The sequence below is a fragment of the Dendrobates tinctorius genome, unplaced genomic scaffold, assembly GCF_039654945.1.
Source record: "Dendrobates tinctorius isolate UK_male_01 unplaced genomic scaffold, ASM3965494v1 ptg000028l, whole genome shotgun sequence".
Classification (NCBI taxonomy): domain Eukaryota; kingdom Metazoa; phylum Chordata; class Amphibia; order Anura; family Dendrobatidae; genus Dendrobates; species Dendrobates tinctorius.
The window spans coordinates 60,404,970-60,431,397 of NW_027361696.1; the positions used below are offsets into that span (position 1 = coordinate 60,404,970).

Here is a 26,428-nt window from a genome sequence, read left to right on the forward strand (position 1 = left end):
AATTTTCCAGGGAGTGTCATCATCTTCCTGTAAAGTGATCTGTTTGGTTTAAGAATAAGACCTGTTTCATGCATAAATCAGTTGTTCTGTGTTGGTTGTAAAATTTGGACCATAGTTGAAAAATAAAATGCAAAATCTAACAATGTAGGGTAGATCCTCCTAGAAAAAAAATGTTTTAGAAGGTTCAGACTAGACAACCAAAACAGCTAATGATTTAGGGTAAGAAAAAAAGGGTACAGACGCAACTGATGCAATGAAGTCTAGTAGCGAAAAAAAACTAAAGTCAAACCCAGTAATTGTATTTGTCCTGCCGACATGAATTTCTTGTGTTCCATGTCCATATCCATTACTCATCACAATCTACCTTCCGCAGTCTTGCAGGCCCAAGATGTTTCTGTAACAAACAAGCTGACCAGTTTGATCGGTACGGAAGTCACTTTGCCCTGTACGTTTTCCAGCACGGATCCTACAGTACGCGTGACTCAGATAATGTGGATGAAGGGAAATGAAAAGTTGGCGGTGTATAACCCTCAGCATGGCACTCATGTAGAGGATCGAACACATTTCCAGATGGTGGATCAGTCTGCAAACAGCGCAACACTCAAGATCTTAGGAGTCCGCTACACTGATGAAGGAAAATACTTGTGCGAGGTGACCACTTTTCCTGGTGGTAATGTCCAAGCCACCACCAGTATGACCGTCAAAGGTAAATAATATACATATAAAACTGTTCGATGACTAACGATGTGATTGGTTCATCAATCATCTCTGATCAGGAAAATAAATCCACCATTAGACTTGTCCATAAAAGCCTAGAGTTTCTTTTCAGCACCTGCCGTGACCAAGAGATTGCTGCTTAGTTCTAGTCCTGTGTGTTAATGCAATAGCTAAGCCAGCGCCCCCACCACAAACATTTTGGTAAATCTTCCCTAATATTACATTTCAAGAGTAATTTCAAATCCACGGATCATCAATCCTGTGTAAAGGCAAAATTCTACAGCATAAATTGTCAAATGCACTATTGGTCAATTTGCTCTTACCAATTTTTGTCCGGCTTGTCCTGTGAATTGGTCTGGAGAAGGGATGGGGCTTACCAAAAGGGGGAGGGTTTAGGAACATTCCTGAGATGGCATGGAGGGTGGCACAGAATTGCACCAAAATTTTCACTTATGTGGCTGTCATCTTGGGTGCCTCTGACTCTTTTACTAGGCCATGCGATGTTGTGAAATGCATTGCCAAGTAAAGGCAATAGACTCCCAGTTTTCCCTGCCACAAAATTGAAGACTGCCATTCAGTTCTCTGTTGTAGCTGAACCAGAGCAGAGTGAATATTTTCGCTCAATTTTAGTAAAGTCTCCTCCATGGTGATGCCATTGTAATACACCATGGATTTTCTTGCCTCGATGCCCATGGCAAAAAATGGGCATGGGATCATATCCAAAATGTTGATTGGAGCATCACCTGTTGCATGAACAACCAGTTGACTAGTTGCCACTTTCTCCTGGTGACCAAAGCTAACCTCTGTGTATCTCTAGCCCTGGGACGCACATCTTCTGCTTTTTTTTTTTTTTTTCTCTCCTTCGTCTCATTGGGGGACACAGATACTGTTGGTGTATGCTTCTGCCGCTAGGAGGCTGACACGAAGTGTGGGGAAAAAAAGAGGTTAGCGCCTCCTCCGCAGTATACACCCTCGCCCCTATTGCGGACGGAAATCAGTTTTTTGCTTAGTGTCCTATGGAGGCACACACAGTCTGGATCTCTCCAGACTATTTTTTTTCTAGTTTACTATGAAGATGAGACAGGGGCGACGGATCCTATTGAAAGGGTCTGATCTCCCTAAATCAACGGGCGAGCACGCGTTGAGTATCGCCTCCGCGTATACTTTCCCGCACCGAGGGACATATCTGGGACTTTTCCCCAGACTTCTATTTTTATTTGTTATTTTATGAAGATAAGACAGGGGCAACGCATCCTATTGAAAGGATCCGATTTACCCAAACCATCAACGGGCGAGCACGTGCGAGTATCCCTCCACGTATCCTTTCCCGCGACGTGGGACATTATGCCAGACTTAGCCCTGTCCACCCCTAGGTATTGAAACCATAGGCTTGCACAGAGGCACAAGACTAGTCTGTGCGGCCCCCACTGCTCCACCATCGCTAGACGGTGGTGCTGCAAGGCAGCGGACGGTCTCTCTCCTCACCCCCTGAAGGGGTTAGATGAAGTTAGGGTGTCTGCACCATCCTATTATATTATTTTTTTTATTTTTTATATTTTTTTTTTTTTTTTTTATCAAAGACCCCCTCACATACCTGCGCTCAGGCTGAAGAGGATCATCGGTGAGGAGAGGGTCGGGGAGGGCTCCTGCGAAGATTTTGGGCTGGAGCCCACAGCTCGGCGACCACTAGCCATGCAAGAGAAGGGCTGGATTGTCAAGCGGCAGCATGGGACAGGAATGCCGAGCCGGTCACTAGTGCCATTTTTTTGGTACCACGCCCCCTCCCCGGTCAGGTAGGGGAAAAATTGAGGCTTCGGCCGGAGCTAGGCCACGGCCGGAAGTTCCGTCCTCGGGGCCGCGTGTCACTTCCGGCAGCCCGCCCCGCACTGGGCGGCGGTAAAATCGAGGCTTCGGAGCACGGGCTAGGCCGGAAGTACCGCCCCTAGAGCGGTTTTTACAGGCTGGTGCGCACCACAGATGTCGGCGCACAATTTAAAGGAAGCATCCAGGTCGGGGGGGCGCAGGACTGGGATAAGTGCTGCCCGAGAGGCCACGCTATAGGGAAAAACGAGGGGCTACCTCTTCCCCATATCCCCAGCAGCGGATAGATACAGCATGTCCGAAAAAGCAAAGACGCACATTCTTTTACGCTGCATGCATCTCTTGTCGGGCTGCATTTCCGCTGGCGCAGAGCAAGCGTTTATGCGAAGCCTGCGAATCCAAACACACCCAGGAGCCCTCCCCTGCGACCGCGACCAATGTGTCAAATCCCCCGGAGTGGGCCCGATCACTGTCACAGTACATGGCGTCGCTTACGAGAGCAATAGAATCCCTTCACGCTCCAGATAGGGGCAAGGACAGTGTCTCGCCGCCTTTTAGAGGGAACCTCCACCTCACAGGATCCTCCGGCCTGCAGGGGCCGCTCCCACTCCAGGCAGACCCGGGGGAAATGAATCCACACGGTGTCGCCCAGTCCATCCGGTGCCTTCGGCATCTGTAAGTTTTGCTTCTCGCTCCCCGTCACCAGTGGTTGATAGCAAGCAGACCTCAGATTGTGACTCAGATGAACCCTCTTGACCTGGACACTCCAGAGTCATCTGAAACAGTGGACAGCCTCATAGAAGCCGTCAATCAGACCCTGGGGATTGAGGATGATCCCGCAGCGGCTACGGGGCGTAAAGTAGCATTTAAACGAGTCAAGCGGCCGCACAGAATTTTTTCCTCTCACCCTGAGTTTGAGGACATAGTGCAGCTGTGGTGCCACAGAGGTACTGCACCTTCTAAGGTGTAGTGCCCCACCACCTAGGTAAGTTGGGAACTCCTTTCCACACTCCAACACCTGCATCTCACACACAGGATAGTTCAGCAGGACCAGATTGCAGCTCCATGCTTAGAGGGTAGCAGAGCACCTTTCATGGTTCCTGGCTTCATAACACGAGATGTGCTGGGAGGTGGGTGGAGTTGAGATGTATAAAAGGTTGGGAAGGTTTAGAATTACAGATCAGTCTGAGATCAGTCAGGCGGAGAGTCTGAGTCAGAGAGCAGGCTGACAGGAGGTCAGCCTGATGGGAGGTCAAGGTGGAGGAAGACAGTCAGTCAGGAGAGGCTGAGAACTGGTCTTAGTGGAACGAGCTCCCTAGGAGAGGAAGAAGAGAATGAGTGCTGCAGCTGTCTCTGTGATCTGAGTCAGCTAGCACTGGAAAGGAACAGAAGGAGAAAGATGTAGAACTGCAACCTAAGCTTCCATAAGAGAGAGAAGGATCAGTGTGGAACAAAGGAGTAGGAGAACAGAGAGGAGTTGTGGGTTGGAAGAGGAACCCTGCCTATAGGTTCTCAGCGTGAGGCTGGGGCCCGGTCCCCGAGGTTGTATAGACACTTATCGTTCTGCAGCAGACACCGGTGGAGTGGTTGGCTGTAAATGCACTACTCCCATCTAAAACTTGGGGCACAACAGCAACTGAATAGAGAGCCAGGATTCTGGAGAAGGGAGTCCCCGATAGAGGCTACAGCTGTCTGTCATACAAGTAGAGTTGTTAGGAACATCTGACAGGAGAAACTTCAGAGTACTATGGTGCTGGAGCTCTTCGCACTAAAGGCGCAATAGAGGAGTCGTTCAGGAAAGGTACATGTTGGAGGAGAGAAGCCTGACTTGCCCGGGAGGTTGATTGAGTCTCTGCCCTGGAGGACACATCACGGAGGCCGGCATCAGTGTGTACCACGAACTGTGAGTAAAGCTTTGGAACGACAAGCGCTGGTGTCTTCCATTCAACTGTGCGCCAGCACTGCTACATCTGGGTACCAACATTCCTCACCTCCCCTGCGCCAGACACTACACCATCGAAGTGTACCCACATTTACACTGCCCTGGGACAACAGCCCTGCCTGTGGAGGGCTATACCATCACTGCTGCATCACACTATCTGTCCCAGAGGATCTGTCTGCAGCGTCGGCTTAACATCTCCCTTGCCGAACACCACAGGTGGCGTCATGAACTATTCCATTCCATTACACCACAATCCTGCCATTACTTGAGCGCCCAGGGCCACGAACCGAGTCACCGCTGCTGTGACACATCCCACTGACACCGGCCCGGTACCGAGTACCCCACAGCCCTGGGACGGGGCGACCCACAGCAGCACAGAACGTCCAGACCGGCGTTTTCTCGGGTTAAAAGGCTCTCGAAACGAGATCTGTTTGCTCCGGACCTCCGTAAACAATGGATGGAATCCTCGATAGTGGATCCTCCGGTTTCATGCCTGGCCACTAGGACCCTGTTATCTGTCCCTAGGGTTTCCTCGATTAAAGATCCCACGGACTGCCTTATTGAGAGCCTAGCTCGTTCAGTATATGAGGCGTTGGGGTCTGCACTCGCTCCCTCGTTCGCAGCAACTTGGGTAGCTAAGGCCATGTTGTCATAGTCAGAAACATTAAACAAGGTCGCGCTGGAGCAGAATCTACCTGCAGAGATCTGAGGTCGCAGGTCAGATGGCGATAGCCGGAGACTATGTAATGAATGCGTCTTTGGATGCGGCCAGTTGTTCAGCAATTGCTGCCGCTAATGCAATCTCTATCTGAAGAGCCCTATGGTTGAGGACATGGCGGACTGATTCTACTTCCAAGAAGTCCTTGACTTCCCTGCCTTATCAGTGCGTCCGCCTATTTGGAGAAAAGTTGGATCAACTTATCTCCGACTCCACAGGAGAAAAGAGCGGGTTTCTCCCTCAACAGAAGGTTAAATCGCTTTTCGTCGCCTGGTTCAGGCACGTTTTTGGGCCTTTCGCAGAGCCACCGGCCATTCTAGGCCGAGCGTGACTGCATTCGTCAGGGGCGGCCGCTAAGCAGCCTGGTCCGGGACCCAAATAGGAGGGGTCTTGCATCCGGAGAGTGGTCTCTACATCCTGAAGTTCTTCAGCAGATTTGTCAACTGTGGGGAGCTCCAGATGTGGACCTGATGGCTTCTAGAGTGAATGCCAAGGTGCCCACATATGTCGCTCGGGCCAGGGACCCGCAGGCATTCACGGTGGACGCGCTGGTTCTGCCATGGAACCAGTTTCGCCTCCCATATCTATTTCCCCCACTGCCACTACTCCCAAGAGTCAGCAAAGGGATCAAGACGGAAGGGGTGCCGGTGATTCTACTGGCCCCTTCGAGCGTGGTACGCAGATCTAATGCAGCTGCTCGCCGACGTTCCTGGGCGCCTGCTAGAGCGCCCAGATCTACAGTCTCGAGGGCCGATGTGCCACCTGAACTCGTGGACCCTGTGTTTGACGGCAGGGCCGTTGAATCTTGGATTCTAACCCAGGCAGGGTTCGGGAGCAAGGTGGTCGCTACAATGATTAGTGCCCGGAGGCCTGCTTCAGCATGAATTTACCACCACAACTGGAAGTTGTTCTTTGCTTGATGTCGAGGCCGCAGTGTTTCTCCGCTGAGATTCTTGATCCCCGACATCTTGGCTTTTCTCCAGTCGGGCTTGGATAGCCCGGATAGCTCAGTCGGTAGAGTATTACTCGGGCTTTGCCCCAGGTTCCCGCAGGAGACAAATGTCGGCCTTATCCGTCCTGTTCCAGTGCAGAATTGCTACCAATTTGCAGGTGAAGACTTTTCATCCTGGGAGTGTCCCACTTGATACCTCCCTATAAGGCGCCTATGGACGCCTGGGTCCTTAACATGGTCCTAAGTGTTCTGCTGGAAGCTCCATTGGAACCGCTTTAGGATATCTCTTTGAGGTACTTTTCCAGGAAAGTGGTTCCCCTAGTGGCCATCACTTCCATCAGGCGGGTTTCAGAGCTGGCGGCTCTATCCTGCTGAGCTCCGTTCCTCACTTTCCATAAGTATAGGGTGGTCCTCAGACCAGCCCTCCTTTTCTGCCGAAAGTCATGTCCTCTTTTTCACATTAATGAAGATGATATATTATTTTTTTTTTTTTTTTTTTTTTTGCCTTCATTTTGTCCAGCACCAGGTGGAAAAAGGCTCTTCACACGTTAGACCTGGTAAGAGCCCTCCGGAGGTACGTGTCGCGGACGGCACCCTTTCGTCAGACGGACACGCTGTTCGTGCTCCCTGAAGAGCGCAGGAAGGGACTCGCTGCCTCAAAGTCGACCATAGCCACATGGATTCGTTTGACTATTCAGGAGTCCTACCACATTAGAGGCACGCTGATTCCAGCAGGGATCAGAGCGCACTCTACCCGGGCAGTGGGCGCCTCTTGGGCGCTTCGGCACCAGGCTTCGATGGAACAGGTTTGTAAGGCAGCAACCTGGTCCAGCCTGCACACATTTGCCAAACGTTATAATATCCATGCTCAGGCCTTGGCGGATGCGACCCTGGGTAGAAGGATTCTCCAAGCAACGGTGGCGCACCTTTAAACAAGAGGTGCATGTAGCTTGGATCGGTGAGTCAATCTCCCACCCATGGACTGCTTTAGGACGTCCCACAGTATCTGTGTCCCCAATGAGACGAAGGAGAAACATGGATTTTTATGAGTACTCACCGTAAAATCCTTTTCTCCGAGATGCTCATTGGGGGACACAGCACCCACCCATTAACCAGTTGGCTCTTGTTTTGTTTAAATGAATGTGTTTACCTATTTGATATAAGGGTGGTGTCTTCCTTTTGACATGTACCTGTATTAAGGCTGATTTGTTGTTCTCCTACTGCTTTGGCACCAAACTGATTTCCACTTGCAATAGGGGCGATGGTGTATACTGCGGAGGAAGAGCTAACCTCTTTTTTTTCACTTAGTGTCAGCCTCCTAGCGGCAGAAGTATACACCCACAGTATCTGTGTCCCCCAATGAGCGTCTCAGAGAAAAGGATTTTACGGTGAGTACTCACAAAAATCCATTTTTTTTGGGTCATAATGTCAAACTGAACCAATACCATGGGCAGGAAAAAAAATAGTGGAACGTGCACAAGTTCATCACTAGGACCACCATCAGTACATGACTAAATTACTAAGCTTTGTACAGTGATCAACTTTGTCAGGTCAGCTCCATATACAGCTGTATCGCATTAACCTACAACTCCAACTATGTCCTTTACAATGATAAGGAGATGATGGGAGATATTACCAGCAATCTGACTGTGCACCATACAGAAACTAAAGCACTGACAAGCTGCAGGCACTAGTACAAATTTTCATTTACATCCAGGTACTTTTTTATAGATATGATCTTCTCTGATTTTGAAGTCATTTCTGTCCTCTTTGTATCCATGTAGTGCAGGCGCCATGGTTAGATTTCACATCCACAGCTCGTCTCTGTAGAATTCTCTCTTCTCCGGCCTTCTGCAGCACATGCTCACCCCCGTGCCCTTTAACCCCTTCCTGACATGAGACGTACTATCCCGTCCACGGTACCCGGGCCCGTATGACCGGGGACGGGATAGTACGTCTACCGCGATCAGCGGCGCCCACGTGGTGAGCGCCGCTGATTGCGGCCGTGTGTCAGCTGATTATCACAGCTGACACCCGGCACAATGTGTCAGGGGCGGTCACGGACCGCCCCCGACACGTTAACCCCTTGCACACCGCGATCAAACATGATCGCGGTGTACCGGGGGTTAAAGGGAAGCATCGGCAGGGAGGGGGCTCCCTCCGTGCTTCCCTGAGCCCCCCACGGCAGCGCAATGTGCAGCGCTGCTGCGGGGGGCTCCTTTCCTCCAGGCCCCCGAATCCAAGATGGCGACGGGGGCCTTCGGGGGCCTGGGGAAGCTGGCTTCCTCAGTGCCTGCAAAGCGCAGGCATGAGGAAGCCTTGTGCACTGCCTGTGACAGATTGCTGATCTGTCACAGTGATCTGTGATGTGACAGATCAGCGATCTGTCACAGGACAGTGATGTCCCACCTGGGACTATGTAATAAAGTAAAAAAAAATTAAAAAAAAGTGTAAAAATAAATTAAAAAAAATCGCCAAATAAATTAGTAAAAAAAAAAAAAATATTCCCCAATAAATTCATTTTTTTGAAAATAATAAAAAAAAAAAACAATAAAAGTACACATATTAGGTATCGCCGCGTCCGTAACGACCTGCCCTATAAAACTGTCCCAATAGTTAACCCCTTTAGCGAACCCCTTAAAAAACAAAAATAAAAAACGAAGCAAAAAATGATTTATTATCATACCGCCAAACAAAAAGTGCAATAACGCGCGATCAAAAAGACGCATATAAATATCCATGGTACCGCTGAAAACGTCATCTTGTCCCGCAAAAAACAAGCCGCCATACAGCATCATCAGTGAAAAAATAAAAAAGTTATAACTCGCAGAATAAAGCGATGCAAAAATAATTATTTTTTATATAAAATAGTTTTCATTGCATAAAACCGACAAAAACATAAAAAAACCACCTAAATGAGGTATCGCTGTAACCGTACTGACCCGAAGATTAAAACCGCTTTATCAATTTTACCGCACGCGGAACAGTGTAAACGCACCCCCCCCAAAAGAAATTCATGAAACGCTGGTTTTTGTTCATTCTGCGTCACAAAAATCGGAATAAAAAGCGATAAAAAAATTTCACGTGCCCGAAAATGGTACCAATAAAAACGTCAACTCGTCCCGCAAAAAATAAGACCTCACATGACTCGGTGGGTCAAAATACGGAAAAATTATAGCTCTCAATATGTGGTGATGCAAAAACTATTTTTACAATAAAAAGCGTCTTTTAGCGTGCGACAGCCGCCAAACATAAAAACCGCCATAAATAGTAAATCAAACCCCCCGTTATCACCCCCTTAGTTAGGGAAAAATTAATAAAATAAAAAAAATGTATTTATTTCCATTTTTCCGCTAGGGTTAGGGCTAGGGGTGTGTTGGGGTAGGGTTAGGGCTAGGGGCGTGTTGGGGTTCGGGTTGGAGTTAGAATTGGGGGTTTCCACTGTTTGGGCACATCAGGGGCTCTCCAAATGCAACATGGCATCTGATCTCAATTCCAGCCAATTCTGAGTTGAAAAAGTCAAATGGTGCTCCTTCCCTTCCAAGCTCTGCTATGCGCCCAAACAGTGTTTTACCCCCACATGTAGGGTATCAGCCTACTCAGGACAAATTGCAAAACAATTTTTGGGGTCCAATTTCTCCTGTTACCCTTAGGAAAATAAAAAATTGGGGGCAAAAATATCATTTTTGTGGAAAAAAATGATTTTTTTTTATTTTCACGTCCGAGCGTTATAAACTTCTGTGAAGCACTTGGGGGTTCAAAGTGCTCACCACACATCTAGAAAAGTTCCGTGGGGGGTCTAGTGTCCAAAATGGGGTCACTTGTGGGGAGTTTCAATAGTTTAGGTACATCAGGGGCTCTCCAAACGCACGACACCCACAGACCATTCCATCAAAGTCTGCATTCCAAAACGTCACTGCTTCCCTTCCGAGCCCCGACGTGTGTCCATACAGTAGTTTTCTCCCACATATGGGAAATCAGCGTACTCAGGACAAATTGGACAACAACTTTTGGGGTACAATTTCTCCTGGTACCCTTGGGAAAATAAAAAAATGGTGACTAAAAGATCATGTTTGTGGAAAAAATACGAATTTTTTATTTTCACGCCCAGGCGTTGTAAACTTCTGTGAAGCACTGGGGGGGTCAAAGTGCTCACCACACATCTAGATAAGTTCCTTGGGGGGTCTAGTTTACAAAATGGTGTCATTTGTGGGGGGTTTCCACTGTTTAGGTACATTAGGGGCTCTCCAAAGGCAACATGACACCCGCAGACCATTCCATCAAAGTCTGCATTCCAAAACGTCACTACTTCCCTTCCGAGCCCCGACGTGTGCCCATACAGTAGTTTTCTCCCACATATGGGGTATCAGCATACTCAGGACAAATTGGACAACAACTTTTGGGGTCGAATTTCTCCTGGTACCCTTGGGGAAAATAAAAAAAATGGTGACTAAAAGATCATGTTTGTGGAAAAAATACGAATTTTTTATTTTCACGCCCGGGCGTTGTAAACTTCTGTGAAGCACTGGGGGGGTCAAAGTGCTCACCACACATCTAGATAAGTTCCTTAGGGGGTCTAGTTTCCAAAATGGTGTCATTTGTGGGGGGTTTCCACTGTTTTGGTACATCAGGGGTTTTCCAAACGCGACATGGTGTCCGATCTCAATTCCAGCCAAAAACGTCAAATGGCGCTGCTTCCCTTCCGAGCTCTGCCATGCACCCAAATAGTGGTTTACCCCCACATGTGGGGTATCAGCGTACTCAGGACAAATTGCACAATAACTTTTAGGGTCCTGTTACCCTTGGGAAAATAAAAATTGGGGTGAAAAGATCATTTTTGTGGAAAAAATGATTTTTTTAATTGTACCGCTGTACGTTATAAACTTCTGTAAAGCCCTTGTGGGTTCAAAGTTCTCACGACATATCTAGATAAGTTCCTTGGGGGGTCTAGTTTCCAAAATGGGGTCACTTGTAGGGGGTTTCCACTCTTTAGGTACATCAGGGACTCTCCAAACGTGACATGGCGTCCAATCTGAATTCCAGCCAATTTTGCATTGAAAAAGTCAAACGGCGCTCCTTCCATTCTGAGCTCTGCCATGCGCCGAAACAGTCGTTCCCCCCCACATATCAGGTATCTGCGTACTCAGGACAAATTGCACAATAACTTTTGCAGTTCAATTTCTCCTGTTACCCTTGGTAAAATAAAAAAAATTGAACCTGAAGTATTTTTTTTATGAAAAAGTTAGATGTTCATTTTTTTTTAAATATTCAAAAAATTTCATGTGACGCACCTAAAGGGTTAATAAACTTCTTGAATGTGGTTTTGAGCACCTTAAGGGGTGCAGTTTTTAGAATGGTGTCACTTTTGGGTATTTTCTATCATATAGACCCCTTAAAGTGGCTTCAAATGTGATGTCCTAAAAATAAAATGGTGTTGTAAAAATGAGAAATCGCTGGTCAACTTTTAACCCTTATAACTTCCTAACAAAAAAAAATTTTGGTTCCAAAATTGTGCTGATGTAAAGTAATCATGTGGGAAATGTTAGTTATCAAGTTTTTTTTGTGCCGTATCTCTGTGATTTAAGGGCATAAAAATTCAAAGTTGGAAAATTGCGAAATTTTCGCCAAATTTACGTTTTTCTCACAAATAAACGCAAGTTATTTGAATGAAATTTTACCACTAGCATGAAGTACAATATGTCACGAGAAAACAATGTCAGAATCACCGGGATCCATGGAAGCGTTCGAGAGTTATGACCTCATAAAGGTACAGTGGTCAGAATTGTAAAAATTGGCCCGGTCATGAACGTGCAAACCACCCTTGGGGGTGAAGGGGTTAAAAATAGGTGTCAACGTAATACTACGTGAATATAAAATATTCCCTATCCGGTGTCCCTAAATAAATAATTTGCCCCTCGATGTGCTTTCTACATAAAATGTGAACCTCCTAGTAATCTTATGATACATTTCCTCCACACTGTCCGCCCTTTATAAATTCTCACCACCCCACTGTCCTCCCTTATGATCTAAGCGTGGAAGCTATCATCCTCCTTCATGGTGTCCTCATCTTTAGTGTGTAGGTTCTATGTAAGGGGCAGCACTAAATGTTATGCTGTTATAGACAACTATGCCTTTTCTCTTTTGTTTTCATGGTTCTTTCAAATATGTTTTATATGGAGTGCCTAAGACTTACAACTCTCTTACGTTCAGCCACTCCACAGAATTCTGCAGAAGCCAACACCAAGGTCGTCGCCAGTGACCAAGAACAGGTAGTAGCTACGTGCAATTCGGTCAATGGAAGGCCTCCAGCACGAATAACATGGCATGCTGCCATTCCTGGCAATGTGAGCAACAACATGGTCAATAACACGGATGGGACATACACTGTAGTCAGCCAGTACTTGCTTACACCAACTTGGACTGCTGACGGGATGCCAGTCACTTGCATAATCAACTACGAATCCACAGACTACAATATCCCATTGAAATTATCCGTGCAATGTAAGTATCATTAACTTCTATTGAAAAAGTCCTGTTTTGGTGTTCCTTACCCCTTCTGAATTTAAAAATAAATGCCACAAAGCCTTTATGCTGTAACTCCCTAATCTTGTAGATACACCCGTGGTAACCATTGAGGGTTTCGATGATAATTGGCACTTGAATCGCAATGGTGTCTACCTCACTTGTAATGGAAAAGGCAACCCCCCTCCAACGTCATACATCTGGAAGACGTAAGTCTACATAAGTATCCCATTTTGAAATGGCTTGTCATATGTGATGGTCCTTGTTATTAGTAAAGCTAGGGCTACATGGAAACTTTGGCCATGACATGTCACGCAGATAAAGTTTGGTAGGTAGTGCTGCTATATCTTGGTGCAATACAGCTAAAAGGGTTCATAGTGCGATCACGACAAGCAAGATGCAAGAAGTCCAGTCAATCCAACCATAGTCCCCAGTCAATTGGTCATGTGAAATTACAAAATCGGATAATGCTTGCTCTCCCCAGGTCCAGCATATTCTCTAAGCCTCCTCTGCTCCTGTCCTTTCCAGCAGCAGTGCCGACATTGAATGCATCGGTGCAGCTAGTCTCTAACCTCAGCAGCTCATGCCATCTACATGAGTACAGTGACTTGCTGCAGTGGTCATGTCGACGGTGCACCTCACGTCACCACACCACTGTAGCCCAAAGCACATGCAGAAGTAGCAGCGTTTAACTCAGAAATTTATTTATTTTTCCATAACTAGTAGGAACCGCTTTTTTAAAAAATTGGAAATCCCTCTTATTCAACGCTTATTGGATTTTAGATTCTGCTGCTTCCTGGTCAACACTCTATAGATATAATGATTGAAGATGATGAACTGCAAAAGACCACATGTCCAAGTTTTGTTGGTTTCTTGGATCCCTCACTTTGGTTTTGGTTTTTGGACATTAACAGTTCTGAAACTTTTTTTTTTTTTTTTTTTTTTTTTTTTTTCTCACCAGATGGACCAATATAGTACATTGGCCTCACGATTAGTGGTGTAAGATTTTGCCGAAATGTTGACTAATTCCCTCACCCAAATTTTGTTAAACATTAAAATTATGCACTCTGTCAATTCTGTTGCTAATTTTGGTAGTAAGTTTGTGCTTTTTTTTTTTTTTTTTTTTCTTTTGTTTACTAAAGTGCGGATGGATCGCCGCTTCCTGCATCCGTCCGGGCAAAGGACAATGTGTTGTACGTGGATGAAGTGGACGAACGCGTCAACAGATCCTTCTTATGCGAAGTCACCAATGCCCTTGGGAGCAGAGCATCTCGTCAGGATGTCCTCGTGAGAGGTAAATACCCGTAGTGCAAACTATTGCATGAGTGACCAGTATGCCGTGCCTGAGTGACTGAGCCAAACACTGTCCCAACAGACTGCCTTGATTCCATCTGACCTCTCGCATTTTACAACTCTTTTTTTCCTTCACTCTCTCCATAATGGACAATACATACATTCGATCATCCAGATGCCTACTCGCATCAAGTCCAATTGATTGGGTCCCATTACTTGATGGTTCTCCTACAGTTCACCAATCACTTGCTAATGTTCATTTATTTTTATTTTTTTTTTTTTCCTACTAATTCCAATGGCACGGCACACCACCACCGCATCTAAAATTGATTTTCTTGACCTTGGTATAAATTTTCCTGCCCCATATACCTGTCAAAGATGCCATTTTGTCATAGTCCATCCGCTAAATAATGACTTTCTGTCTAATCTACGATTCTGCATGACCTAGCATGATGATTACCTCCCAGGTCATAATATACTGTAGCTGCTTAATAATTGTGACCAGCTTGACATTTTTGCTTCAAAATTCAAGAATGCTCTACAAGCAAAATGTACTACGGTAGTTCCCTTTTTAAAAACTTTCAATTGAGATTGAATTAGTTTTATATGTTCTCTTTAGGAAAAATAATTTTAAGATGTATATTATATAAATTTTTTTTTTTTTTTTTTTTTTTTTTTTTTTTTTTTTGGGTAAGCGCATATATCTGTTCACTTTTGATATCAAGGATTGAGAAGTTTGGCATACGATATGACCACTTCTGCCACATGTAGGCAACAGGAGCTGTTTAAAGTTTTTTCCTTTTTGGGTTTTTATTGTATACAGTAAACTGGGTAATGATATTAAAGGTATGGCCTTCTTAAGACTGTGTCACAAAGAGTGGCCATAGTTGTCCCGGCGGCTAGTCCTCCTGAATACATGTACATACATGCGTAACTCATGTGTTCAATCGGGAGAGGGTAGTGAGCCACTGTTGGACTGCGCTGACGTTGGCTTATCTTCCTTTTAAGAACAAAAAGATCAGGCGTGTTGAAATTCAACATGCCCAATCCTTCTTTCCCCCTAACCTCTGCTGTCAGGAAAGCATCTTGACATCGTGTTACACTGTCATTAGTCAGTCTTTGCCTCAAACAGGAACAAATCTAATGTTTCATTAATTGATAGAAAACCTTCATCAATGGCTGTGAATACATTTCTCATTTTGCATGCCTGGGTTGTGTTAAGAAAAAAAAAAAAAAAGCATTACTAGATTAGCTGCGCTCCAAAATAGACTAATTTAATGTCTGGGTGTTTGTTGCAAATGCAGTGTATGATACATTTTGTAGCAGAAATGTTAGTCTGGAGAATGCCTTTAACGAGGACTTTCCACTGGGTCAAGCATGGCCAGGTTTTGCTCCTCTTTTATTCCCCCTTGCTCTCTGCTCTCCTGAGTATTCAAGAATTTATTTTTTTTTAAATCCACATTATGACTTGAGAGATATGAGATATTATAGAATTTTTATGGTCTTTATCAAGGGGGCGTGTCGTTGGACTGCTGTACATAATTGCATTGTGAGCCACGCCTCCTAGTGAAGACCATTAACATTAGCGCTAAATAAAAAGGTTCATACTTCTGGAACTGTATGGCAGAATAATAAAAAAAAAAAAAAAAAATGGAATACTCAGAGGAGCTGTGAAAATAAGATAAGGCCTAAAGCGTACAAATTTTGACCTGGTGATGGGTCCCCTTTAAGTTCGCACTTAAAAGTAAAAGACGGGGTAATCTTTAGACAGATTTGTAAGATTAAGATTGCGACAATCCAAGTCCCTCTCAGGAGCGAAGATTTGTGTACCTGCCATTTCATTTTAGTCAATGAAAGCAATGACACTGACCTTCGATCGTATTGATATACTGGTAGAAGACTAAAAGACCTTTTTTCTTTTTTTTTTTTTTTTGTATATATATATATATATATATATATATATATATATATATATATATATATATATATATATATATATATATATATATATATATCTCCATGTCATAGGTTGAAAATCCTCCTCATCAGTATTCTACCAGCGGCCCTGCTAAATCTATTCCATCACGTAGTTGGGTTAAACAAATCCAGCTAATTATCACCGAGGCTCGTTGACATGATTATAGAATCTACATAGTATTTTTAAACTTAAGCGTGTTTGTAAAGAAAACCTGCCGAGAACAAATTGAGCAAAAGTTATTTAAAATGTGTCCTGTCGGACCAAAGAGGAATCAAAACGGATTCTGAATCTTGGGGAATTGTGAGGGCATAATGGTGTCAGTAAATTGGTTCTTTCAGATATTGTGCTACTTGCCTCTTCTACTTCCATTTTAGGAGCCCTAATTAATCCATGGTCCTATAACATGCAGAAAATTGTGATGGTTTTTTTTTTTTTTTGTACACACAGTATATTTCTGTGGGAGGGCATAGGGACACCTCATATCATGCATCGGGACATATGAACGCAAAAAAAAAAATCCAATAGAGCAAACACTATATGAATACCTTTCCTTTTTTAATTGCAATGAGATGTGTATGGTATATTTTCATGGAACCAAACCCTGGCCTAAAAGAATTTTTCTGACAAAGCTGGGGCTACACTGCGATTTTTGCCTGTGGCACATGTCATTCAGCCATCTTTGGCGGCATACCGCTGCTACATGACCGCATAGTGCAAGTGAATGGGGTTGCCATGTGACCCGTAAAGTACCCAAGCAAGCAAGTTGCAACAAGACTCCAACTAGTTCTAACTCTCTGAACCTTTCTTTTGAGGTGCTGTAACATGCAAAACACAAATTACCCAATTAATTCTGACTTTATATGAATTGCTTGTCAGGGTACCTTTTGGGTCACAATTTAACCCCATTCACTTCTGTGTAGCAGCATTATATAACTATCTTTTGTAGGTTGCAGCCAAAGTCTTGATTTAGTCCTAGAGTAAAGAAAAATCCTTATTAAATATAAAGGAAAAAAATGGTAAAATTATATTAAGTAGTTAAAAATTCAGTAAAGCCAAGTGACAGTCATGCTGGCCTCCATCATGGCTCCCATAAGGGCTGTCTCCCAGCTTTTCCAGACTCCAGAACTGCTGATTTGGACATGCATCATTGCATACTTAGTCGAATTTAACATTTGGAAGTTTGCGAAAGTAGAGTAACCGCCCTCGTGGGTGCAGTGTTGATGGATTTAATGACTCTTGCCAATGTTCTCAGAGTGATCTGTAGCCAAGAAAAGACTGAGTAGAATAGTTAATTACTTGATGGCCATGGACTACTCCCAGAGTTGAGTGTTTTTGACTCTTTATTTTTAGGGGAAATGCCATTTGAGTGAGAGTGAGGTTACCGTACAGCAACTGATCACAGTGACGCCTGTGAGTTTCCGACATCTGTATGTGTAACCCCTCTGACCTATGCTGCGTTTTAGCATATGGTGCTGGCTACAAATTTGACCCATGAACTTGCAAACTGTACAGCATCTCACTTATCCGGAGAGTGTCATAAATGGTGGAGAATGCTATATAATTTTATTTTTTTACGTACTGTCTTTTTAAGGCTTCTTGCTACATTGGAGGGGTGTGCACTGAGCACTGTCAACGGCTCCTTTGTTCCATATTCTGCCTTTTCCAGGTGAGGCAGGCCGGTGATAGAATTAAAGTTACTCATTTCCTACACTACCAGATGAGATCATGTGACTATGACCCGAGGCATTGCGGTGGGGCAATGGATTTTTTTTTTTTTTTTTGTTTATTTAAATGTCCTGTTTTTCCTGCTTCTCTCTGGAAGATTTTGAGTCATCGGCCATGTGTAACGAGAATTTATGTAAATGGTTTTTACTCGGAGAAGTAGACAGATATTCCGAGCTATGCACAAATTTCTCAGTTTGGGTTACGACCTAATGTAAATTGCTTTTAGGAATAACACGCCTTTTTGGCATGACACAATATCAATGTTATAGTATGTAAGCACATTACAATCCAGCCATAATGTTAGTGATTATTGATCTGGACTCATAGTGCTCCCTTTTTTTTTTTTTTTTTTTTTTTTCTCTCAAATCTTTTTACTTTTGTGGCTATGTTGTGCAGAAATAGCTTAAGAGTGCACATAACTTAACAGTCGTGGTTTTCTGACATGCAGAAAAATGAGTTGACAGTCAGTATTGACTGCCATTATCACTCTTGCAAGGAATATCGAAATCCATGGACAACTAACAGTATGTTGTGGCTGGCACGTGGATGTCTTATGGCAGTACATTTTGGTACCTATAGGTTTGAGATGTTGTATTCTACCTTGGGATGAAGTCCAGGTGTTGTCTAACACTTGGAGATAGTAGTCAGACCCTGGTGCATGAGAGCACCGGCCGTGTAGAACCAGTATCATAAATGGCAGGTAGCCTATGATTGACTTTTTTGCATTTGGCCCCGGTAGCTTCTCGTAAAGGCCTCATGCAGATTACAGTAGTTGGCCATGTATACCGGCAAAACTGGTTAACCATCTGATGTGGACAGGGCCACCCGACTCTTCTCCAAAAAAATGTCCAAGAAGGAGCAGGCAGTTTGAGCGTTCTTCTGACAGCCACCTTATATGTATGACTGCCCTTAAACTTCTGGCACGATGTGCTGGAAACTATAGAAGTTGAAGGAATATGACCATCAGGAAGAGGTTGATGCGATAGAGGGTGGTCTTGTCAACTGTGCCCCATTGACGCTATTTCTCTATACATCTCTGGCCATTGTTGGATTTCTATTAACAAATTTTAAGCCTTATAATTTATCACCCATCCATTGGATAAGTGATAACTTGTTGATCAAAGGTCTGATCCGACCGATGAGAGGCTCCCCTCTCAATGTTGTGAAGAAGAAACGGAGAGTGGTGGTCATGGGGGATTCCCTGTTGAGAGGAACAGAGGCCGCTATCTGCAGACCGGATATAACTTCAAGAGAAATGTGCTGTCTTCCAGGTGCAAAAATTAAAGATGTGTCTGACAGGATATCAGGACTCTTCAGACCTACAGATGACTACCCATTCCTGCTACTACATGTGGGGACAAATGACACCGCAAGAAACGACCTGGAAACCATCTTCAGAGACTTTGAAGACTTAGGCAAGAAAGTGAAAGAACTGGGAGCGCAGGTGGTCTTCTCTTCCATCCTCCCAGTGGATGGCCATGGAACAAGGAGGGGGAATAAGATTCTGCAGGTGAACAACTGGCTACGTCGATGGTGCCGTCAGCAACGATTTGGATTTCTGGATCACGGAATGAACTACTTATACGATGGACTACTTGCTAGAGATGGGGTGCACCTTACGAAGACTGGAAAGCATGTATTTGGAAGTCTCCTTGCTACACTTGTTAGGAGAGCTTTAAATTAGAACATGGGAAGGGAAGCAAAAGGCCAGAAAAAGCCATACACCTGACAAATGCTATTGAGAACTCTGCTATTAAAAGTGGAAAGGAAGGACAAAGACGAAAGAATCTAATTAATACAAATATTGGAGAAAGAGAAACCAATCACAAACTAAAATGTTTCTATACTAATGCACAAAGCATGGGCAACAAACAAGGAGAATTGGAACTACTAACACAGGAAAGGAAATATGATGTCATTGGAATCACTGAAACTTGGTGGGACAATACACATGATTGGAATACAAGACTAGAAGGATACAACTTATTTGCAAGAAACAGACTTGATAAACGAGGAGGGGGTGTCGCATTGTATGTTAGAAACGCGTATATCTGCACAGAGATTGAAGCTTCAGAGACTGGGAGTTCTGTGGAAACTGTTTGGGTAAGAATACAAGGACAGAACAATGGAAAGGACACCATTGTAGGCATTTACTACAGGCCGCCTGTGCAAGCTGAAGATATGGATGAACTCTTTATGCATCAAATGGCCAACTTATCCAAAAAATTTGACATGGTTGTCATGGGAGATTTCAACTATCCAGACATTTGTTGGGAATCTCTCTCAGGCAAAACTAACAGGTCAAGGAAATTCTTATCCTCTCTTGCTGACAACTTTATTTTCCAAAAGGTAAGGGAGAAAACAAGGGGAAATGCTACCTTGGATCTAATCCTTATAAACAGGGAGGAAATGGTTGAGGAGGTAAAAGTGGCTGGGACCCTAGGAGGTAGCGACCATGCTATTTTAGAATTTTGGATAACTAGAGGCGGAAGACCTGTGAAGACTCAGACGTCAAGGTTAGATTTCAGAAAGGCAGATTTTAAGGGATTCAGAAAGAGAATTGGAGGGATCCAATGGCTGGCTATCCTTAAAGACAAAAATGTCCAGGAAGGATGGGAAATCTTGAAAAATGAAATTCTCAAAGCACAATTGTTAACAATTCCGAAAAGAGGGAAGAATAGGAAGCATTTAAGGAAACCAGGATGGATGAACACAGAACTTAAGCACATGCTAAAAAGGAAGAAAAAAATGTTTATAAAATGGAAAGAGGGAGGCATATCTAAAGAAGAATATAATGCTGTCTGCAGAACCTGCAGGGCACAAATCAGATTATCTAAAGCTGAAAATGAATTGAGGCTTGCAAGAGATGTCAAAAGCAATAATAAAGGATTTTGGGGATATGTCAAAAGTAAAAGAAAAGTCAAAGATGCTATAGGATTTTTACAGGATGAAAATGATGAAATGGTAAGACAGGATGTTGAGAAGGCTGAACTTTTAAATTCCTATTTTGCATCTGTTTTCTCTCAGAAAGGAAATGTAACATCAACTGTTATTCACTGTCCTATTAAGGGAATAGAAGAATCCAGGATATCTATAAACAGAAAGTTAGTGGGGAAACACTTAGCTAACCTAAATGTATTCAAGTCTCCAGGTCCAGATGAATTACACCCCAGAGTACTGAAGGAGATAGCAGAAGAAATTTTTGAACCCCTCTCCATAATCTTTGAAAATTCTTGGAGAACAGGAGAAGTGCCAGAAGACTGGAGAAGAGCAAATGTTGTTCCTATCTTCAAAAAGGGGAAGAAGGTGGACCCAGGCAACTATAGGCCGGTGAGTCTGACTTCTATACCAGGAAAGATCTTTGAACAAATTATTAAACAACATGTATGTCAATGCCTGGATAAGAATGAAGTGATTAAACAGAGTCAGCATGGGTTTGTAGCTAATAAGTCATGTCAGACTAACTTAATTTCCTTCTATGACGGTATCACTGATTGGGTGGATCAAGGAAATGCTGTAGATATAATATATCTTGACTTCAGCAAAGCATTTGACAAAGTCTCTCATACAATCCTTATTGAAAAAATGACTAAGTATGGAATGGACAAGGCAACTGTTAGGTGGATTCATAACTGGCTTAGTGATCGGACCCAAAGAGTGGTCGTAAATGGCTGCACATCCAGTTGGAAGAATGTCTCAAGTGGGGTACCACAGGGCTCTGTCCTGGGCCCTGTATTGTTCAACATCTTTATCAACGATTTAGATGAAGGAATTGAGGGTAAACTGATTAAATTTGCTGATGACACAAAGCTAGGAGGGATAGCTAATACTAGAGAAGAGAGAGAGAGGATTCAAAAAGATATAAATAAACTGGAGAAGTGGGCAGCAAATAACAGAATGGTTTTTAACAGGGAGAAATGCAAAGTACTACATCTGGGCAATAAAAATGAAAAAAGCATATATAGAATGGGAGGAATAGGGCTAAGTGACAGCACATGTGAAAAAGACTTGGGTATACTAATAGATCACAGACTGAATATGAGTCAACAGTGTGATGCAGCAGCAAAAAAGGCAAATGCAATTCTAGGATGTATTAACAGAAGCATACAGTCTAGATCCCGTGAAGTCATTATTTCCCTCTACTCCTCTTTGGTCAGACCTCATCTGGAATATTGTGTCCAGTTTTGGGCACCACATTTTAATAAAGACATCAACAAACTGGAGCAAGTTCAGAAAAGAGCGACCAGAATGGTGACCGGTCTGCAAACCCTGTCTTATGAGGAAAGGTTGCAGGATTTGGGAATGTTTAGTTTGCAAAAGAGAAGACTGAGAGGAGACTTAATAGCTGTCTACAAATATCTAAAGGGCTGTCACATTGTAGAAGGATCAACTTTATTCTCATTTGCACAAGGAAAGACTAGAAGCAATGGGATGAAACTGAATGGGAGGAGACACAGATTAGATATTAGAAAAAACTTTTTGACAGAGTGATCAATGAGTGGAACAAGCTGCCACGAGAAGTGGTGAGTTCTCCTTCAATGGAAGTCTTCAAACAGAGGCTGGACAGACATCTGACTGGGATGATTTAGTGAATCCTGCTTTGAGCAGGGGGTTGGACCAGATGGCCCAGGAGGTCCCTTCCAACTCTACCATTCTATGATTCCCCGATTGGCAGAATGGGCATCTTTTATCACCATTAGGGTGGAGTAAGACTTCGTCTAAATCGGACGGATATCAGAACAGAGTGCACAGGCTGGCTGGCGGCTTTCACCACCAGAGTGTGACCGCTGCATAGAAATGCATGACTGTCTCGCTTGGGTTGGGAGATCTGCCGGACAGTTTGTGCACTGCGTTCCATTCTCTGTGCAACTTATACGACCGTCTGATTGCACCCTTTAGAGTAAAGCAGCAGTGCACATGTCTGACCGCAGCTCTATTAATTTTTTATGGGGTGGCCGAACACTGAATTTGTCCAGTATCCCTATAGAGCAGTGTTCCCCCAAGTCCAGTCCTCAAGAGCCACCAACAGGTCATGTTTTCAGGATTTCCCTTAAAATTGCACAGGTGAGATCTGCTCACCTGCACAGGCAATAATTGCCCCACCTGGGCGATATTAAGAAAATATTTTTGGGGATTTTTTTAAAATTTTTTTACTTCTTTAGATAATTACAACGCGTTGTGCCAAAACGGGCAAATGTCTTCTCCATGAAGCAATAACAAGGATGTGAATTGAGGAAGCCACAGTCTTCTTGGCTGAGCTCGACAGGCATCCTGTTTCTTTTTTTTTTTTTTTTTCAATTACCAGAGGCTTCTTTGATCACCGTGAAGAAGAGGCCAGTATATAAAAAGAGAGTTAGCAATCAACAGGCAAGCATTGTGCTCGACTGCGGCTCTCCAGCTGACACTGCAAGCGCCAGGCTGCTCTGGGAATATCAGGGTTGGGGGGAAGGGGATCGGACAAGATGGAGATTTCGAGCAACCAGCATCTAGCAACGTGTTCCCTACATTCATGCCTATTGAAGCAACTAGGTCAATTATTAACACGAGTACACGATGCAGCTGCGCTCCAATCATTCTCTGTCCTTTCCTACAATGAGTGGCTTTTGTATTTTCTCTTTCTAATCTGTGCGCTGTTTACTGACTTGGGCATCGGGGCTATTTTTGGACTTGGCCTTCATTTGTTGTCCTGGCCATTGTGCAACCTATGTAACTGCTTCCTATTGAGGAAATTGTAAAAAAAAAAAAAATGGTGTTTGCTTCTCCGTATTTCATTTTTTATGAATTTGTGAGAACACCAGAAGTAAAGCAATCCATCGTTTCCCAACTGTGCGCAAGAGTTCTGGTCAGGACACAACAGGCATGTTTGCGCATGTGATCCTGCAGAGTTCTGGTCATGAGATCCACAGCTGGTCCAGAAATCATAATTTGTACACAGACTGCAGTCTAAAGACCCCCTTACACATTTAACTAACTTTGGCCACACTTGCATATTTGGCAGACAGTCTACTATGTATTGGGGCCTTCTGACTCTCCCTTGACACATATATCAGGGGAGATGAGGATTCTGTGTGTCCTATTTCAGACTGCCGATACTTTTTGTTCTCCATAAATAAGCCACCGGCAGAAGTGACTGGCGGCGGCTCTTGGAGAATACCAGAGATCTTAGCACATTGACACTCCCTAAGTGGTGCTGCTTAGCTTGGCATAAAAGTTGCCTGGAGTGGAGATGCTGGGTCCAGTGAAATCTATTAACTAGCAAAGAGGCATTGTCATAGCCAGGTTCCTTTTTTTTTTTTTATTTTTTTTTTTTTTTAATTTAACATGTTGTAGACCAAGGCCACTTATCTATGATGGCCTCTATAGTCAAGTCACCAGACATTGTGCTGGTGTTGGCACCAGACAAAACTAGGCAGCTGCAGATTTCTCTGGGCTATCCTATCTGGATAAGTATGACCTATGTTTCTCTAGCTATGGGTGAGGTGAACAGAAAAGTCAATGGGTTCTGTTACACATGGTAAAGAAAAAGGACTATTCTGCTCTCCTGCAGCTGGTTGGTCGCATGATTACTTGCTAGGCAGTGTAAAAGCAGAAGGAAACCATTTTGGACAAAAGCTTTGGTTAATTAAATTCCCAGGTTTTATTTTAAGCGAGATATCAATATTGCTTATGCATTTCAGGCACAACTGACCCCTAATCATAGCCCAAAACAAATGTGCAAAGGATGATTTAAAAACCTTCAAAAAGGAAGTGATATGGTAAACTGATTCATTAAATGCACCTGATGGGCAGTAAATGTCTCCTAAATTTCCAATTGCTTAAAAATAAAACTTTGTGACACATGGTGGGAGCACCAGTCCAACCTGAGCAGTTGCAGAGCCCAATGGGTTTTGGTGGTCCAAACAAATCTGGCTAAACATTCTTTATGCTTGTCTGGCCATGAGTGAAGTAGACTGACCAATTTTGTTACCAATGGTTGCAGAACTGGTGGTAGCACCTGGCAATCCCAATCAGATGCAGAAAACCCATAGGCACTGGCCAATTCAAGCTATCTGGATAAACGTGCTCCATGCTTATCTAGCCATGTGTCACGGATGAGTCGGGCAAGATGGCTGCCGCCAATCTGTCGAATCATCATTGGACCTGACTTTGCATATGTTTTTATTTATTTTTATTAGTTGTATTAAGAATCTAGTAGAAGTTGGAGTCTTCTCATTGTCCCCTTGCTTCCAGTGAAGGAATGGGATTGAGCTTTGATTCAAGCTTGGCTCCAAGTGTAGAGCTGGAGTTTGGCCTGACAGGTTCCCCGTACTGCGACTATAAGATGGTACTCTTTCGGTGTCCCAAAACTTCTACTTGGCTTCTGTTTCAACAGAAAAAAAAAATCTTCACTGCCAAAAATTAGTTTCCTCGACAGATTAAATTAAAGTCTGTAGTGTCCATTGCTCTTCGTTTATGCTCTTGGCCATTGCGCGACTTGGTATCCTCTAACCTGAGCAGATACCTGTGGGTATGAGACCGGAATCATTTTGTTTTTGTAGATTGAAATTTTTATTTTCAGTTTCTAGCTGAATTTCCAGGGTTACAAATGATCTGATGTGAACTCGATAAACTATAATTGTAATTTGGCTTTTGAATATTTCAATATTTAACTTGGTCAAAAAGTTACCTACGCTAAATATGAGCATAGGAACTGGTTATATATTAGTCTTTTCCCAAATTGCTTAAAAAAAACTGATGGTGGAGACCTAATTGGCATATTACTCCTCACTGTGCCCAGTATTGTAAGGCTATGGTTTAATCCGTGCTGTAGGGACTCGATGAATTTTCTGACATCACTCCCGGCTCTACAGTAATTACTTTAAGGAGAGCCTGCCACATTGTCCTCGGCCTGCAATCAATTACCATTAGTTGCTCAAGTGCCAAGAGGGTTTGAGAAAAGTGAGGCAGTACAAGAACGTTAGCAGAGACTTGTATTTCTGCACCTTGAGGATGGTAATGTTTCTGAAGGTCTCAAATTGTGTTCTAGTGAAAAGCTCTGAAATATTTGGCAGGCAAAGAACTGTTGTTCAGTGAATCAGAATTTTGGAAACTTGTAGCATGTGAGGTTTATTTATTTTCCAGTATTCCTCTGGTTGGGATTTCTGGCTGTATAAGTAGCAGTCAAATATTTCAACACTGGAATTTAATGATTGTGAAGCTTCAAAAAAGTGTCCACATTTTATCGCAGAGGAGAACCTTTAATAAGCTTCTCTCTAAAGGCTGTTCCAGAAGTTTGATCACCCCGATTTATCATAGTTTGTCGGTGTGCTTTAAAGATCTCCCAAGGTTTTATGATGAATTGTAAAGATTTGATGAAAATTGCAATATTGACTTTGGAAATTGATGGAAATCCGAGGTCATAGACCAATTACATCTTCGTTTTCAACCAGCCACTTGAATGGTTCTTAATAGATACTAAAAACATTTACACCCCCCCCGGTGTCTTTTATACCATCCTGTAGATTAAAGTATATTGGTCTTGAAGCATAAAACTCATATTTGAGTTATTCCCAAACTGGCCAGTGCTACTCACTGCATATTTGTCTTGTATTGCAGAGGTCTTGGGGGTCATATTTTTAATGGTGGACCACTTGTGCTCTTGGTGCTTGAGATGATCCAAAGTTGAGCCATGACCCTTCGTTTGGCGAGCCATCTACTAATTTATAAATTAAATCTACCTGTTTTTGGTGTTTAGAAGGATTTTAATCTTTTCTACAACAG

The 26,428-nt window shown here is 43.6% G+C and overlaps 1 protein-coding gene across 2 annotated transcripts in view; it reads left to right on the forward strand.

The window, feature by feature from the left end:
• Positions 1 to 26,428, forward strand: part of NECTIN2 (nectin cell adhesion molecule 2) — a 100,475-nt gene that overhangs the window by 28,652 nt on the left and 45,395 nt on the right. For both annotated transcript variants that reach the window (XM_073570805.1, XM_073570806.1), the window contains exons 2-5: positions 374 to 706; positions 12,361 to 12,651; positions 12,764 to 12,881; positions 13,815 to 13,966. In XM_073570805.1, the coding sequence (XP_073426906.1) occupies positions 374 to 706; positions 12,361 to 12,651; positions 12,764 to 12,881; positions 13,815 to 13,966 (894 nt within the window). The remainder of the gene's footprint in view (positions 1 to 373; positions 707 to 12,360; positions 12,652 to 12,763; positions 12,882 to 13,814; positions 13,967 to 26,428) is intronic.